The sequence below is a fragment of the Corvus moneduloides genome, chromosome 15 (assembly GCF_009650955.1).
Source record: "Corvus moneduloides isolate bCorMon1 chromosome 15, bCorMon1.pri, whole genome shotgun sequence".
NCBI classification, from domain to species: domain Eukaryota; kingdom Metazoa; phylum Chordata; class Aves; order Passeriformes; family Corvidae; genus Corvus; species Corvus moneduloides.
The window spans coordinates 14,383,779-14,401,834 of NC_045490.1; the positions used below are offsets into that span (position 1 = coordinate 14,383,779).

The window sequence follows — 18,056 nt, forward strand, 5'->3', positions numbered from 1 at the left end:
TTCCTCCCTTCTCCCACTGACAATGTAGAAAGACAACCCTTAAGATGTTCAGTCTGTTACCACTTCCATAATAACCTTGTTCAGCCCATTTAGAAAGAGAAGTCTCTTCTTGCTCGTGCTATGAAAACATTATCACAACGAGACAGCCGCCCACTTCCAAATAACTTTGTTCAGTCCATTTAGGAAGAGGAGTCTCTCTGCTCGCATGCGAGTCCCTTCCCCCGACTTGCAGCTTTTCCCACAACTGCTTTTGAGGGTCCACTCTTGAAGTTTTTTGGGGTACAATTTTAAGGTTGAGCCATTCAGAAACAAAAGTTCTCTTCACCCATCTCTGGGAGCATTTCATCTTTAAGAACAGAGGCCCTTCTCCTTCCCTGGGAGCAAAGGGTCTTCCTCATCTTTAGGACTATCTCTGGGAGCATCTCTAGGAACTGAGGTTTTCTCCTTTCCCATTTGGAGCAAAAGTCCTCATTGCTTCCATCTCTTCCTGTTCAAATTTCTCATGAAATTACAGCTGCGTCAGCATCTGCCTATCAGTACAGGCTCTTTTGCTCACAAGTTGAATGCTCCACCCCCCATGCCTTCATGAAATTACAATGGGTTCTCTGGTATATCATAGCTTCACAACAGAATTTCAGCTTTAAGCATCTCCTCTCTCTCTTCCCTCAGGTTTTCAGCTCTTCACAGCACTAAAAGGGTTAATCTCACCTAGGCCTTGCAGCTGGAATGTTGCTTATCGCTGTTGGTCATCTGACCTCTGCCAGACAGCGGTGCCGCTTTGCTGAAATCTTGGCAGCACTGGAGGGGGAGGGGAGGCACTCCGGCTGCTCACAGCCCTGCTGGGGGGGTTCCGCAGGTGGAACAGGGCCCATCGGCTCCAGGATGGCCGTGGCCCGGCCCAGCCTGGCCCGAGCAGGGCCTGGGCCGGGCCCGCTGGCCCCCACACGGGGCCCGCAGCCACCTGTCCCAGCGCCGGAAACGAGAGAGAGCTTGGGGGCGAGTTTGTCTATTCTTAAGTGTGGATCACAGAGGCGGTCACAACTTTAAGTGGCTTAAAGAATTGTCCATATTCAAACTGGCCAGCTGATAGGTTCTGTCAGGTCATGGGGAAAGCTGTAAGCACTCCTTTGCGAGAACATCACTTCTGAGACTATGCTTGCTAACCTATGACAGAAGTCTTGTTCCTTCAGGGGAACAGTAAGCTGTTGTTTCAGCTGTTGTGTTGGTGTCAAACCTGAGAAGCACAGAAAAGAAGTGGAAAGATGTTGATTTGTTGAACAGGCTTCCAGCACAACGATGACTGAAAAAAAATGGATAGAGATGATGATTGTTTTAGTGTCTATGTTACACGAAACTATGGTGCAGCAAGAAAAGGTTATTCTTGGAGAGAGGTTGAAGAGGGAAAAAGAAATAGCAACTTAGTTGCTCTTGCCAGATTTCTAACTACAATTGATAGATAACCAGTTATGTTTTGGAACCTTCATGAACAGTCATTCTAGAGGCTTCAAGAATTTAGCACTCTCGCCAAAGAAATCAAATTAATCCCTCACTTTAGCAATGCATTTATATTAGCCAGTGAATGAATGAAGTCAAAGGGCTAATAGATCTAGTGAGCAAAATACTTGCCTTTCAGCTGCAGGTCAAGCAGCAATTGCAGATCTCTGAGGAGCTCTTATCCCAGAGACAACTTGGTTTCCGTGTGCTGAAGTGACTGACAGAGTCAAGGGTGTGACTGGCAGCTGTGCTTGTTCACCTCATCAGAATACCTAATGCTGCTTGAAGCCCTATCCAAACATTTCCCATCTTGTAATGAAAGCTCAGTAACTGTGGTGTAATCTCGTAAAATAACATTAGTTTATAGAAACATGTTTTATTTTAAGATAGTTATCATCAAAAAAAGTCTTTATTTTAGGCCCTAGTTCATTTTTGAAGTAAGTAACTTTGCACATATGTGTAATATTAATTGTGTAGGAATTGTGAGGGCTGCAGAAGGTCTTGTGAAGACTGAGTAATTCAGAATATTTTAATGTCTTATTTGCCTTTTATTTGGCAATCCATCAACACTACACTGGAATAATACGTGTGAAAATTAATACTTGGGTGCAACAGTTATTTCAGATATGTGCCAACGTACATAGTTAGTTCTGCGTATGTTAATGATTCTTCACAAATATTCAAAATAGTTACAAACAGTTGTAATTAGGGCAAAAATTTATAATTTACATAGGGCAGTCCATAATCAAAAATTTTAAAATGGGAGAATGCCTGTTAATAGTCATAAGCTTTGATTTCGTTTTCGGCTTTTTCAAGCACTTGCCCATTTTGCTCTACATTTGTTGCAATTCATGTTTTTGTATTTTGATGTAAATTTTCATTGCTTATCAGTGATTAGAGAAGCCAGTGCAGTCCATTAAGATGTCTGAGAAGAGCGCTCACCATGTAGCAGGGTCAGAACGTGTTTGCAATTTGCAAACAATAAGTAACAACAGTAAAAGTTTTTAATGAGAAACATTTCAGAGGGAAAAATAATGTCTGAGTGATCTCAGTGACTGAAGATTGAGAAGAGGCAGTGATGTTCTTTGTAGATGGAGGGCAATACCACATTGTGGCTTTTTCATCATCCTAAGCTTCTAAATCTCCCTTTCAGTCTTTTGCTGCAAAATTAGACTTTAATGTTTCATTATTTACATGTAATATGAATTCAGCTCTTTTAATATTTAGTCTTCTCTCCATTTCATTGTTTTACTCTGTGCTTTTTATAGATATTAGCCTTTTATTTTTATTGGCAAAATAATAAAAAAAAAAGAGTGCATTTTGAACACCACAAATTAAACTAATTTTTTACTGTTGCCTTTTAAATCTTAATGATGTATGTATTATTGTATAAATCATGTGAATGGCTCATGTAGCACACTAATAATAGCACTTCCACTAACAGAAAAAAGCCAAGTTGTGAGTGGTGGATCTTGTATACTTTATGTATGATTATTTCATAGGGAGTAGAGACTAACAAAAGCCAGTAACGATGTATAATTTAATGCATACAGCATGGCTAGCAAATAAAGTGCCAGAAGTTGCATCTTAATTCAGGCAGATATTTTCCTTCTAAAAACCTCCACAAATACTACAAATGCAGGTTGTGAATATAACGTTGTGAATGTAACATTGTAGGGTAGCAATTTATTGCACCGTAGTTTTGTGTATGGCACTACTGATCAGCAGTTTCACTGTAGTGGCTTAAAGCTCAACTTTTATTTGAATAGACATTTTGTGGAATAGCAATGACCAACAATTACATAGTTTTTGTCATTTTCATGTGGGTATCATTTATTAACAGCAATATCCAAATTAGCATTTCAGAGGTTTTTCAGGCTAGATGGTTTTAACTGCTCCTTCTCACATGAAAGTCTTAATTTCCTTCACAGCACGGACCTATGAACTGTAGGAAATGACTGTGGGGGTCTGTACCTGATAAATCTGCCTACTAATGAGGGTCATAGCAATGTGGAATTCCTTGCGGTGGGAGCATCCTTGGCAGCCCCCTCTGGCCCCAAGGCGTGGCGTGTCCAGAGGGCAGAGCTGGGCAGGAGGGGCTCTGTGCCGGCCGTGCAGGAGGGGCAGTTCTGCTGGAGCTCCTTGTGCCAACACCTGAGGGAAGGGAAGGTGCCAGGCTCCGAGCTGGAGTAGCCCAAGCCACAAGGGCTCACCCTTGTTCCTCGTGAAGCTCCACCAGGAAACAGCTGTTCCTGGCTGGCTGGGGATGGAGCTGCTGCTGCCCAGGTTCACAGAGGGGGCCTGGGGATGGGCACAGGACAGTGCCCAGCTCAGCACAAGTTCTTGTGGCTCTGGGAGCTCTCCTTTGTGGTCCTGTGTTACCGTGTCCGTGCTAATGAGCTAAAATGGACATCTCGGGTTTGACCTCCTTTAACAGGGTTAGATGCTGGGGCCTGTTCATGGCTTTGGAGTCAATCTTTGACATGTGTCACAGTTGTTAAGGTAGGTATTAATATAAAATATTACATTTGTGTAGCGTTCAACTTTCCTGTAGCTGTCTGTCAGAAAGTTCTGAAGTGGATTTCGTTAAAGACTCCCCGTCTCCTGAGGAAAAGGGGATAAGGCAGTGTGTCCCTGGACAGGATCTATGACTCATTATGTCAATCAAATTCCACTTCAGAGGGGAATAAAGAGATTTGTATCTCAAAGCTGTGCATAACGACTTCTTGGCTTTTCATTTCATATTTATGAGCGGTTTACTTTGAAGTGTTTATCAGGCAATACGCAGAAACATGAGAGAGCATTGCCTGAAACCATGTTCAAGTGTCTAATCTGTTAAATGCTTGCTGAGCAGGCTAGTTCATCAGTGCATGCAATGCAAAAAAGAGAGGAAAAAAATAAACTTTCTGGGGTTTTGAAGCAGAATCTTTATATTAACAATATAAAAAGGATTAATAATGCCAGGCATTTTGAAATAAATGTAATATATGAAACTTACAAAAGTTGGTTACGTTCTGTGTTAAGTAGATAAATAGTTCTTTGCTTGAAAGGAACCTTGACAGTACTTAATACCAAAACTATACAGTGCCACATCTGCTCTTAAGACAGGCGTATACAGTATCCACAGGATTCTCACTGCTAATTTTGAAGGCTTGGGGCATTCATAAGAGAAGGCTGGTGTAGGTTTCTTTTTCCCCTCTAAAAAGGGCATTTCCTGATAACAGGAATGTTAAAAGCTGATTAAAAAAAACAAAAAAAACCCCAAAGCAGTGGTATTAGTATGCAATGGAATCAAATTTTGAGCAGTATTACCCATTTGCTGTGTGCTGTGCCTTCAGTGGGTCTCTGAAGAGGCAAGTATTGTTAAATAGGTCAAAAATTAAACCCCATAATTTTAGGTAAAATGGAAACAAAATGGCAGTGTTTTTCTCATTTTCCTATAGCTACAGTGGGTTCGTTAGAAGAGACCATAATGCCTCCTGGTGCTTGTTCCAGTTTCCTATTCACAGGTTTTCTGCTACCAGTGCACTCAAGTCAGATTGTACTAAATCTGGCTGGATGTGACTGGTCCAGGGAACCCTGTGAGGGGGAGGCACAGGCACTGCAGCCCCAGCCTGCAAACCCCCCCAGCAGTTCTGATGTGCATGTGGGCAGGGCAGTGTTTTACCTGGGTGAGCACTTCCTCAGGGCTTGTGGTCCATGCTGTCTGTGCATTTAATTTGGAAAGCACTTCACTTCCAAACTCATTTTCAAACATCTTCATACATATAAGTAATATTAAGAAGGGTCAACAGGAATATCATTAGTTTGGTGCTTGATTTTTACCAAAAATGCTTTAAACAAAAGAAGTATCTTTTCCACCTACAGAGAACATATTTGACTTTGAATGGCTTGATTTGTGGGTTCCTGCTTTGGACTTCTTAAAGTTATCCCTAAAATGACTTAGACACCACAGCTAGTCTCAACTGTACACTTGTGATTATTTTAACTATAGATTTCTGCTTTGACTTTCCAGGTCAGAAATCCTTGGAAACTTTTGGATTGTTCACTTTTCTGGATTGAGGGTTCTTTCCTCAGGCTTTCCTGTTCAACGATGAAATGGCTCTCTCCTTGATTTTATTTCCATGCACATTGTTCACCAAATTCCCAGTTTAAAATGAACGAACAAACAAAAAAAAACTATGCAAAAAAAGACACCAAAGCCCTATAAAACTTATTCTGCGTTCAGTTCCCATAACAAAAGTAAGTTGTAGAAGAACTTTAATCCAAGGGTAGTTTTGTGACATGTATCCCTGTTCTCTGTTCTGAAGTCTTTAAAGAGATAACAAAAAAGAAAATAGAACAAGCAAATGCCTTTGAGAGCCACAAATCTGAAATTTAAATAGAGGTGTTGGCAAGCTTTAATATGCTTAGCCGAATCAGAGTTCATCAGTCTGAAAGTGATGGATAAATCTGTGAGTATCCAGAGCCTGTCATGGTGGCTTAAGCCACCTGCAGCCACCGGCCAGCTTAGCTCATGTGCCCTATCACACCGGTAATTAAGAACACATTTTTTTCCGATAAGACAGTGACTGCAAGGCCACAGGCAGGAGATGTCCAACAGTACCAGACAGTGCTGCTGTCAGTATTCACATCATGGGTAGAGAGTCTGGGAGCAGAATGGACAAACCCTCATCCAAGGCATCCTGTAAGCAGCAGAGAGGAGTGGGTTTTTCCCATCCGTATTCTCCAGTGCTGTCCTTACAGACTCCATACTGCCTTTCAAAGAAACCCTGATTTTAGGTTCAGAACTGCCTGTGAGTCCCATGTTACCAAAAGGGAATTGCATGAACTAGCCTAAAATGCTTCTTTGCAAAATGTTGGTAGGCTAAAAAGTGTGAGCTAGTGGGAGGATTAATGAATAATCCAATCTAATCTCTCTCTTGTTAAATCCGAAGAGTTCTTTAATTGGAGTCTTCAGACTCAATAATGATGATGATGATAAATAAAAAATAATGTAATCGTATGATACCTAGGCATACTTGACCTTTATCAGTGAGATGTGAATTTATCATTTCACCTGATCTGCAAGGCACTTATGAAGCAAGTAAAGGCACTTAGCAATTGAGATGACGTGTGTGTCAAAAATAGTCAGATAACACGGCCTACCCTGTAACTCTGTTTCAAACCAACTGAATTTTGGTCTGGTTTTGTAGTATTTGCTGGATTATCTTTTTAAAATAATGCCTCACAAAGATTTTGGGGTTAGGCTGAAATTTTTTTAATGCAGAACTAAGTGACAGACAAGTACAGTGTTTTTTTAATTACAGCTGGTTCTTGTGTAGAATATTTGATCTAGTGGGGGAAAATCATTCTTTTTAAAGTCAGTTTGTGAAAATCAGGGTCAACGTTTTCCCATACATAAAAGATTATTTGACAAAATTGTTGTTCTAATTGAGATATCTTGATAGTTCCTCTTCAGAGAATTGCACGCTGCCACCTGTTAAGCTCAATGCAAAGTGATGGTAGGAGCTTGACTTGCTCTTCGGCACACTTGCATGTCCCTCTATTATTAACCAATAAAGTCAGTGCTGGCAGTCCTTCAAATCTTAGACAAAAGTGGAAGGGAAGGGACAACAGAAGTGCAGCAACTGGCCCTATTATTCCAATGGAGTTTTATAAAACAAAGATGTAGTTTCAGACAGCAAAATATTTGAATAAACAGAATCTATAACCTATTTACAACATAACACAAATCTTCTCTGATCATTGATGAAGGGAGAAGTAGTCTAAGTTAAAACACTTGTACTGAAATTCTAGACCACTGGAACGGAGAGAAGTGTAGATGAAATACAGAAACAGTTTGCAGTAACCAAGGGGAGCTGTGGTGCTGAGGTGGGAAAAGAACCTTGGAACAGCCCGTGCCTGCCAGCACCGCTGCCGAGTGCAACAGGCTGAAATCATGGTGTTGAACTTGGGTACACAGGGACCAGGAAAAGAAAATCAGAATAGCAGCATGTTGTGAGTGTGTGGAAAACACCACAAGGTAGGGAAGGAAAAGAGGTCCATGGGACCAGGTCATATTTCTTCCTTCCACAGTTCCTCAGATGCCTGGCCAGACCGGTGAGTTCCAGCAATGGAGCTGGTGGGTGTGCAGTGCTGTTGCCGTAGCCCTGCAGCTGCTGGATGTGCAGCAAGGCAATTCACTGCATTTCTTTGTGCAGTGTGCAAACAATAGTCATTGGTAGAATGAAAGAAATCCTGTATTAAGGGTGTGTATTTCATCTGTAGCAAAGTTCAGGACTGAGAGTGATCTAGATCGGTGCCAACTGATGCATTCATAATACCACAACTGACTGGCCAATGAAAATAATTAATTATTTAGCTAGGATTAAAAATGAAAAGCTGAAAGCAGTTTATAATTCAGTCAAATAAATACAGATGTTTCCTGATCTTCTTGTATAATGAAGGCAAGTGGTGAATAAAAGAAAATGTGGTTGTTAGTAGGTAAAGTTCTCAAAGAGCTTCATCTGTTTCTCTTGATACCTGATTGTAAGATATTTACCTTTTACTCTGAAATTATAGTGCTCAAATGATTCTAATTTCATTATTCTCTAAGTTTGGCATGAAGTTTATGTGGATTTTTTGAATATGCTTTTTCAATTCATGTGGTTCTCAGTTTAAAATGTTTGATTTTTTTGGGAAGCTCTTAATTTTAGGTGTATTCTTTTCTCAGTCGTCAAAGTAATTCATATTGGTCTACTGATGGTGCTCCTAGTAGGATTAGAAATGCAGAGTTAAAGGCTGGCATCTCTGTCATTTCTAAAACTGTTAGGAGCAACAGCATTCAGAATATAAACACATGTTCTCAGCCAAATAATGGTTTAAACTTTTTATTCTACTGTACAGGTTACAATTTACATTACCATTATTTCTAAGTGACATGGTATTTACAGTGAAGAAGCACCTTGTGACTAAAGAGCTGACAGCTGCTAGTGCTCAGAAATCTTTATATGTGCCTGGGGACCTTCATAAAATATAGAGTATCTGTGTTCCTAGCTTGTGAAGCAAGGTATAGAGAAACAATTAAGATTTTGTCTGTGTTGACAGCTGATTCAGGTTTTTTGAGAGTTCCCAATTAAACAGTTATGGAAGTATGAAAGCTTATTACCTGTGGCTTCCACTGTTTCTTAAGAGCACAGTTAATTTATCAAATCATGAACAGCAGTTTATTTTTTGTTACCTTTTAAATCTTGATTTAAGGGTATAAAAATAAGAAAAAGGCTTTTCATTAATTCAGCAAAGTATCAACAGCTCATTTATCCCCTGGTTGTTTACTACAGATTTTTGTAGAGCTTTTTCTTAATAATTGAACTCAGTTTAGTGTATCAGTGAAGATAAACAGCCATACAGTGATTTTATCAAAAAAGTACTTTATATGTGTGTGTATATATATAGTCAACTGGAAACCAAGGAGAACTCACTGTCCTTTTCTGACATAACTGTAAAAACTTTAACTACAGGAGACCTAAATCTTTTGAGCTAGACTAGAATGAAAATGACCTTTTTTTAGCGGTGAAAACTTGTGACTTTGAGTTTTGTGGGACCATGGTGTGGTTATTATACTGCTTTGTGCCAAATGAGCCTAAGTGTGCATTGCAAACATGGGTAGTCAATACAGATACTAATTGGTAGCTCTTCTCTATTGGGATTGCACTTCATACTTTCCTTATATTGTCTTTAAAACTTACTACTCTTCAAAGTTTGCATTTTCCATGGAGCTGCAGTTGTTATTCCTTCATAGGAAAATACTGTGCTTGTGTGACAGGAGATAGTATCAGGTGTTGAGCAGGTTAGTTAACATAAAAAAGCAAATTGAAAATCATTCTTTCTGTGTTCTTTATGCTAGCTGTCACTTTAAGTACACAAAAATTCCTAATCTCTTCATGTGTTTCTGGGATGGATTTTATTTAGAAATTCACTATCTCTTAAAAGGGAACAGGCATTTAACAAAATTATTCCATAGTATGATCCATTTTGGGGCTCTAGCCCTTTTTCATAAGATTCTATTATAAAACTCCAAACAAACAAAAAAACCCAAACACCACCTCCAAAACCCACTATTACTTCGATGGCGTTTGGACTGGAGATGGGGAATTTACAAGAACTTCATTACTTGCCATGAGGCTTCGCATTCTGTTCTTTCTCTGCTGCTTGTAAAGGAAAAAGTCACAGGAACTGAATTTCAGTGTCTTGGGGTTGTTTGGGTTTGTTTGGAGACTGGACAGGGAGTCTCTGACCTGTTCTAAGATGGGTGCTGGAGAAAATCCCTCACGTTGCCTTCAGTGACTGTTGTGTTGGTTAAACCAAAGTATCTCCATGCTTTGAATCGGAGATTCCACGTCTGGGAGTCTTTCCCCTCTATCTGTCTGTGCATCTCTGCTGAAATACAATAGAATTCCTGGGGTCTGAGTGCAGGAGTGCTGGAAGCTCTCAGGTGTGCCCAGGAGCTGCTGCCTGCTGCTGGCCTGAGGGTCAGCTCTGAGCAGGGCTTTCCCAGTGTTCTGCTGCCTGACAGGGAATAATAGGGGAGGCTCAGCCTGGAATTTTCTTTCTGCTGGCACTTAATCAGTGAGGAGGAGGAGAAGAAGTGTGTCCAGGGAGAGCACGGAGAGACAAAGCACAGAGGAGAGCAGAGCAATTGCTTACAGAATTGCGTACATCTGTCTTCTACAGGTTTGAGAATGGACAGTCAGTAGGAATAGCACATCTCTTTATAATAAATGAAACAGTACTTCCTTTACCATTCCTCAGAGCTTGGAAAAGTTGGAAAGATTGGCTAGGAAACTAAATTGTTAGCCTGAAGAGTTGCATTTCAATGTGGACTGTGTGGGGTAGATAATAGCCTTGTTTCCCACCTAGCTCCATCCTCTTGTCCTCTCAAATCTGATTTTGTCTTTAATCAACATCAGCACTTGAGGAGAAAGCAATAAATGCATACTTTCCCTAAGCCAGCATATCATCAAAATCAAGTTCATCACCCTAAGGTGATGCCAGAAGTACTGTGGGTGGGATAGAGTGGAAAAGGCCCTGACTCTGTGTAAGAACACTCAGCAGTAGCTGAAACCTCAGTCCTGTAGCAGCTGCAGTGAAGAAGATCAACAAAAGCCAAAAGCGTGGGCATCTCAGAGTCAGAAAGAAGCAAGGCAGATTATAAAGGACTATTAAAGAACGCTTCTGTCATTGATGGGAGAAGCTAGGAAATGAACTTTACATTCAAACCGCGTGTTGCAATGTGCACAAACATTTCTGTTTGCTGCTTCTAGTCAGTTTGCTGCTTCTAGTCAGTTCGCTGCAGAAGGGACCAAGGCAGACTGAATTTCTAAAGAATTGAGCAAAATAAAGTCTGCATCAAAGGTTTTTAAACCTCTTCCAGAGACCTCTTCTTTTAGACCTCTTCTTTTTAGACCTCTTCCAGAGATTGGACCTAAATTGTGATACTCCTGCCAGCAAAGTCATTATAGCTCTGAACATAACAAAAACTTGAAAAAGGATGAGATATCTTAAATAGATATATTTTTGTTATTCTTACTTTCTGTAATTGATTGTAGTAGCAAAGACTGTGAGTGATATTTATCCTTTTGATTTTAGACTTAGCCTAGTCTTGAACTTGATGTTGTGTTGAAGGCAAATTTATCTTATCTGTGCATTACTGGTTTCAAAAATCTTCTTCTGAGGCATCTTGTAGCAATCACAGCTGGATTAGATTAATCTTCAGAAAGGCAATTCATGCAGTTTGTAATGACCCAAATGAGACCTCTGCCTAGGGGTTAGGTGAAAGTAACCTTTGCTTAAATGGTGAGGCTTTCTAGGCTTAGCAGGGATAATGAGTACAGTAGTACATCATTGAATTCAACACATTTAATAGGTGTTTATATCCTAAATAACTGAAACAGTAAATTTCTGTACAAGGAAGTGCACTGAGGAGATAATAGAAGTAATGTCCTCATTTAAAGGAAAGCATCTATTCTATTGAGAGACTATTCACAGCGTGTAGATTATGGGCAATGATGATCAAGTACATAACATTATATTACACTTCTAAACTAGAATACTGCTGATCTATTTTTGTATGAGAGATTATGTTCACCTTAAGGGAGCAGCTGGTTTTAACTGCCTTTCTTTAATGAAAATCATCTAGTGGTTTCTGCAGGTGGAGATGAAGGGACTGGGGATGGAGACCACTAAGTTCTGTTTCACATGAAAAAGGAGAAACCTTGTGACTTTCTATTTTTGGTTCTGTGTTCTTTAAGAGAAAGAAGTTTCTTTCTTTTCCATCAATAAGGATCTGATGTTATTTATCTCCTTTCACTTAGTGTCACCGGCAAGGTAGTAGATGCTACAAGAGTCTGAAAGAAAGTTTTCAGTGTGCAAGAATGGATTCTGCCTGCACATTTCAGCCCTGCTTTGCAAGTGACATCTCAGGGAAGTGCAGTTCAGTTCCTCTCAGCTCCATGCAAGCCCCAGGTGTAGAGGGCACTGTCTCACACTGCAAGAAGCCACCCTTGCCTGTCTGCTCGTGCTGGCAGTGCAGTTTGGCTCGTGGCCCAGTGTTCTCTCTATGGACACACAGCAGAGCAGTCTGACTGGCCAGGGCATGGCAAACAGTGGGACTGCTGCCCCTCTGCCTTCACTTGTCCCCTATGAGGTCTTGCTGTGCCTGAGCTCCCAATATCACTTAGAGCTATAAGGATGGTTCTCCTTGAAGGAGACACTAAACCTTAACCCCGGGCCAGGCTGTGCCTGCGTTTCCTCACTCCATAAGTGCTATAGTTTGTACTGGCACTGGGCAAGGAGGGCTGTGTTGTTCTTGCTGAACTTTGTCACCAGGATTCCACATGGAGTATTCTGGCAGGCTGAGTGGATATGAAATGACTGAGGTATTTTTTCATCTTTTGTGAGACTTCATCTTCAAAGTGCTAGTAGGGTGCCCAAAGGAGGGCAGCCAGGATGGGGAAGGGCTTTGAGGGGAAGCTAAGCTGTGTGAGGAGCCACTGAGGGCACTTGGTCTGTACAGCTGGAAAAGAGGACAATGAGGAGAGACCTCACTCAGAACACAGCAGGATACAGCTTTCTTGTGAGGGGAAGAGGAGAGGCAAACACTGATCTCTTCTCTCTGGTGACCAGTGGCAGGACCCGTGGGAATGGCCTGAAGTTGTGTCAGGGGAGGTTTAGGTTGGATATCAGGAAAAGATTCTTTACCCAGAGCATGGTTGGGCACAGGACCAGGCTCCTCAAGGAAGTGGCCACAGCACCAACCTGACAGAGTTCAAGAGGTGTTTGGACAATACTCTCAGGCACAGGGTGTGGTGGTTGGAATGTCCTGTGCAGGGCCAGGAGTTGGAATCTATGATCTGTGTGGGTCCCTTCCAATTCAGCATATTCTCTGATTCTGTGCATGCAGATTTTATTTATCCTCTGTGTGACTGTACGGGGATGGTCTACTGATGCCATTAATACATTAATGGGCAATACTGGCTGAGTAAATGAGAGAGGAATATGTTAGTTGAAGCAGTTCATTGTTCAGGACATGTGGGCTGCTTCCTTTTAGGAAAACAAGGCATGTAGGAGAACATGGTCCAGATCAAGAAAAGGTCTAGAGAATATAACTGTAGTATTTCCATCTTCCTTTCCTCAGATTTGACAGTAAATTAAGGGTTTTGAAGGTATCAGGAATTATAAATATAGAGATACATTTCTATATATTTGGATGTAAAATACATATCTGAAAACCTATCCAAGGACAAGTTATTCTGCTGCTATATGCTGCCTTACAGAACAGTCTCAAATAATATTTTGCAGAAGCAAATGCCAAAAGTTAGTATATTAAACTAATTTAAAATCTACTAGAGAAGAACATGTCTTTACTAGACAGGGAAATTTCTAGAATATTTCATGTCTACCATCAGGTCATAAGACTATAAAGGGATTTCTGAGAAGCAGCGTAGAAAATCCTTTCCCAGAGGTTCAGGAGCTGATTCCATTTGTGCTCTTGATATGATCCACTTCTCAATTTTTTAAAATTTGGTCAGTTACTGAAAAATGCCAAGTTCCCAGATAATAAAACTCAAATGGGTGAATGAGTTTTGTGAATACTGTATTTCACTTTCAGTGCCTTTACCATTTTCCTCAGACAAATAAAGTAAGAACAGGATGCTAATCAAAGTGAAATCATCTGGGCTTGTATGGGCTGTTAAAATCCACAGAATATCATCAAAATGTCTTACTGCGTATGTATAACAGCTTGATTAAGCTAATATAGTCATAATTTGTGTGTGTTTGTAGACATGCCACCAGCAAACAAGAAAATTTGAAAAACTTCATTTTCACAATGAGTTTAGCAATTTTAACATGTAGCTGAAGTCAACATGTACTCTACCTGGGGGGCAGGGGGCTACTAAGCTTCAGTTCAGTCCATTTTTTATATTTATTTTGGTTTGATTTTGACCTTTTTATTAATAAGTCTAAGGTTAATTTGCTAACATGTCTGAAGCAAAATTCTAATCAGTCAAACTGTTTTTGTTAAATGTCTTCTACTAAAATTGCACATGATTAAAGTTTACATTTTCCTTAAAAGTAGCTTTATCTGTCATGCTAGAGCTCTTTACTTATTATAAAAAGAAAAGCAAAAAATCTCTAGACTGAAATGCACTTGAGAAGCTCGTTTTTAGGACTGTTGAGTTCCCTGATTTTGACTAAACCCCTAAATTTCTGATTGCTATGTTAAACATTAGAAGGCAGGTAAAATATGCTCCTAACTAGAAGGGTTCGGGTTAATTTGGTGTTGATGGAAGCGAGTTGGCTTTTTTAATGTCAGCCTTTTTATATTCTTTTTACCTCTTGCCACTAAATGCTTCATTTCTTGAGAAGCATTGTCTGGTGATAGTTCTTTACCTTGGGCTGTGGCCACTGTCTTGCTGCTGGCCTGTTTGCTGACCTCAGGGTGACAGAGCCACACCCAAGCCTGGTCATTGCTGGCTGAGGATGTAAGTCAGGCTTCCAGAAGAAATCCATCCCCTTCCTTTAACAGATGAGCTCTAGGAATAAATTTTAAGTGGGGCCCAGTTTTACTTTGTACATGTGTGCATACACCCCTTATCCAAAAAGTGCTTTGGCTGTTAGAGATGAGAGTGGAGAGAGCTGATACAGGAACGTGAACCAGATCGATTTAAAAGTCTATGAGCTTTCCTGGCTAATCTGTGAAAGAAGTTCTAATTTAAAAAAAAAAAAATCTAGTTACCTTCTTTATTAATAGAAGACACTTATTTGTGTGTTTTATTTAGTGTATGAACTTCCATTGTAGAGCTTCATTCTGAGAAATATATAAAGGAAGAAGAGAAAATATAAACTGATTTTGGATGAAGTAAGACTACTGTTTTAGAAACACAGACCCCAGATCTGGTTTCCCTGTGAATTAAGAAATTAATTAAATAATTGGCAGTTATATTGCCAGCAACTTCAGTCTGGTTTTTGTTTTTAGCCCAATGTAATGAAGCTCAAATTACTTTGCTTTATGAAATCTTTGAAAGAATTAGAGAGCAGTGAATATTTCCTTTTATTTTTTTACTGCCCTGTTACTATAGGAAACAAGTACATAAGCAGAAATCAGGCAGCAACTCTGGACTTTCTGAGAACCTTGGGGGACTCTGTGTGCTTTAAAAATGTATAAGATTTTTTCCGCTGAGTCGTTATTAACTGCTAAAGGTCATGTGTTCTGACATTGTCTCAGAAAGTTTGCCTTTAAACCAAATGACCTCCTGATTTTGGTCTTGATGTGTTCTTTCTTCTGGAATACAGGAATAAAGGTAGAAAACAGTTACAATGTAAGGTCTGTCTTGGTTTCTTTAGCAGATATTAAATTACCAATTGCACCAAATGTAAATATAAAATTGGTGACAAAGTTTCATGTTACTTCACTGATGGATTTGCATTCTTGCTCTATCTCTGTGAAAGAGATGTGTATGTGAAAATGAGCTTCATTAAAATAATTTCTCTTTTTGAGTAATCGAATGCACAACTTCAAAGCTCATGGTCTGTCCTACAAATACAAGGTTAGATACACACTAAAGCAGGTCATGCCATTAGCACTTGTCATGAGGTTGATATTAATCACACACCTAAGTGATTAATTATTTGGGGTGAAAATAGTAACCTAAATTTTAGAGACCTTTCCTACCTTTGTTTTGTATATTTCATCCATTTTAGATACATTCAATATTTTTAAGGTTAAGTCTTGCTAGACCAGTGCACCAGAGATCTCTGTAAGTAATTCATTGGTATACAGCAGAACTGAGCAAAATTTAAAAGGTCTGGTATTTTCAAGCTGAAAATAAATCTCCTAGCTTTTAAATTACTTAATTTTTTTTTTTTTTTTGGTGTGTGTCCTTCTAGGAACAAACTTCACCCTCGCAGAACTAGGGATCTGTGAGCCCTCTCCCCACCGAAGCGGCTACTGCTCAGACATAGGAATTCTCCACCAAGGCTATTCCTTGAGCACGGGCTCTGACGCCGACTCGGACACCGAGGGAGGGATGTCTCCGGAGCATGCCATCAGGCTGTGGGGCAGAGGCATCAAATCCAGGAGAAGTTCCGGCCTGTCAAGCCGTGAGAACTCGGCTCTCACGCTTACCGACTCCGACAACGAGAATAAGTCAGACGAGGAGAATGGTAGGCCTTTTCCTTCTGTACATTTCTAACCTACAAGTGTGAGAATGTGAGCGTACTTAAAAACACATGAGTCTTCTTTTAAAGGTGAAGTTTGCACTTTCTCAGTTTGACTAATGCTGGTTTTTAACGTGTTTTGGGTTTTTTTAGCATCACTCTCAGGAAACTATTATATGTGCATCATATTATAGGTATTATGTTTGATCTTACAATTTACTTTTCATGCCATAATCTGTCACAGAAGTTTGTACTCCGAGTATCTTAAATTAAATTAATGATGAGAAGCAGAAAGAAATTTCCAAAGAGAAATAGTTTTTATATGTGATTTTTCTACACAGCTTGAAGTAATATTAATAATGCAGAATGTGCTGGTAGCTGTAACACTGATGCTAATTCGTAAAAATCAGATTTAATTTTATGTATTTTTTTCCATGGTTCTGGAGTTGTAAAAACAATTGTTTTGGTCTTTTATTACTGGTATTGGGGGGCTTTTAGAAAGCAAATCTATGCATCGGACTGAGGCACAACACTTGGGTTTGGTGCAGTTTATTAAGGTCACAGGAATGAGACTTTGGGCACAGCACCAATCATGTGTGACCTTAGCACAGCTTGGCAGTGGTAGAGTCTGAGTTTCCTGTGTTCAGCACTGTCCTCTCAGGTGCACATAAACAGAGTCAAGTTCTTCATATAGATCACCTTAAAGTTCTTACCTGGGGAATTTTCTGCCCTCACATAGGTTTAAATTGAACTCAAGAGGGAAAACAGTAGAAAAGGATTTGCAGGAATTTGTCCTCTATCCTATATGGTGATGAAAGTGCAAACTCAGTTTAGTTAAAATAGAAACTAGGGGGTTTGGATCTTCTCATCCTGAGGAGGTGAAGAGGAACCCTCCCTAAGATCATGCCCTCAGAGCAACTGTTCCAGCAGCTGATACCAGCCTGTGACATCAGCTCTCTGCTAAGCATATTGTGATAATATTCTGTTTGATACATGTTGGGTGCCACTCAGAAGAGGATTTTTGTAGGTGTTTATTTTGGGCTCCTCCTGTACTTACTGGCAGTTGTCTTGGTTTCAGCAAAGCGGGTGTGCCAGGCTCTGGAAACACAAGCAACTGCTTGTCAAAGCAAACAGGGCAAAACCAAATTACAGTTTATATAGATAGAAAGAACAGCAAAGTGTAATTATTTTGTTTGTAACACCAGTCTTTTTTGTTGTTGATTTAAATTGAATCTTCAAGTAATATATCCTCTCCATAGGCATAGCAGGATACATTTCTTCATCAAAACCAAGGAGAGAATGTGCATTTACTAATAATGGTTTGTACAAGGAAGTCCATATTTTAATTATTTATGACTGGTTACTTGATTTTTCCTTTTAGTAATAACTTTCACAGAAAATATGACAACTTGTATTGATTTTAGTACAGTTTTGTTAAGGCTTCTGAGTATAATTTCAAATAAAAAGCCTGACTAATAGAATTCTGCCGTTATGGAATGATTGGGCTTCAATGCTGTAGCAGGAATTCACTTCTCTGAAGGTGGTTGTCTCCATTTCAGTAGCAGCAGTGTGTCACACCTTTTGTCTAAGAAAACATAGTCTCAGAACCTACTTCTATACACACTGTCACAGACTGGTAAAAGAATGAGTCTGTTCACTTGTTTCTCATTGACCTCCCTATAAGAAGTGAATTATTATGTAATTGAAAATACAGTGCAGTGAATCCATTTTGCATATTTCTAACAATGGTGTTATTAGGAGAAAGAAAAACACGATCAAACAGCAAGCAAGTAACAAACCAGGATGTGGAATTAATTTTGGGTTTCTGTGAGAAGGGTTTCTGTGTTGATTTAGAAGGTTTG

General features: G+C 39.8%; 1 protein-coding gene across 3 annotated transcripts in view; it reads left to right on the forward strand.

Moving 5' to 3' along the window:
* TENM2 (teneurin transmembrane protein 2) overlaps positions 1-18,056 on the forward strand; it is a 742,100-nt gene that overhangs the window by 275,227 nt on the left and 448,817 nt on the right. For all 3 annotated transcript variants that reach the window (XM_032124698.1, XM_032124699.1, XM_032124697.1), the window contains one exon: positions 15,925-16,200. In XM_032124698.1, the coding sequence (XP_031980589.1) occupies positions 15,925-16,200 (276 nt within the window). The remainder of the gene's footprint in view (positions 1-15,924; positions 16,201-18,056) is intronic.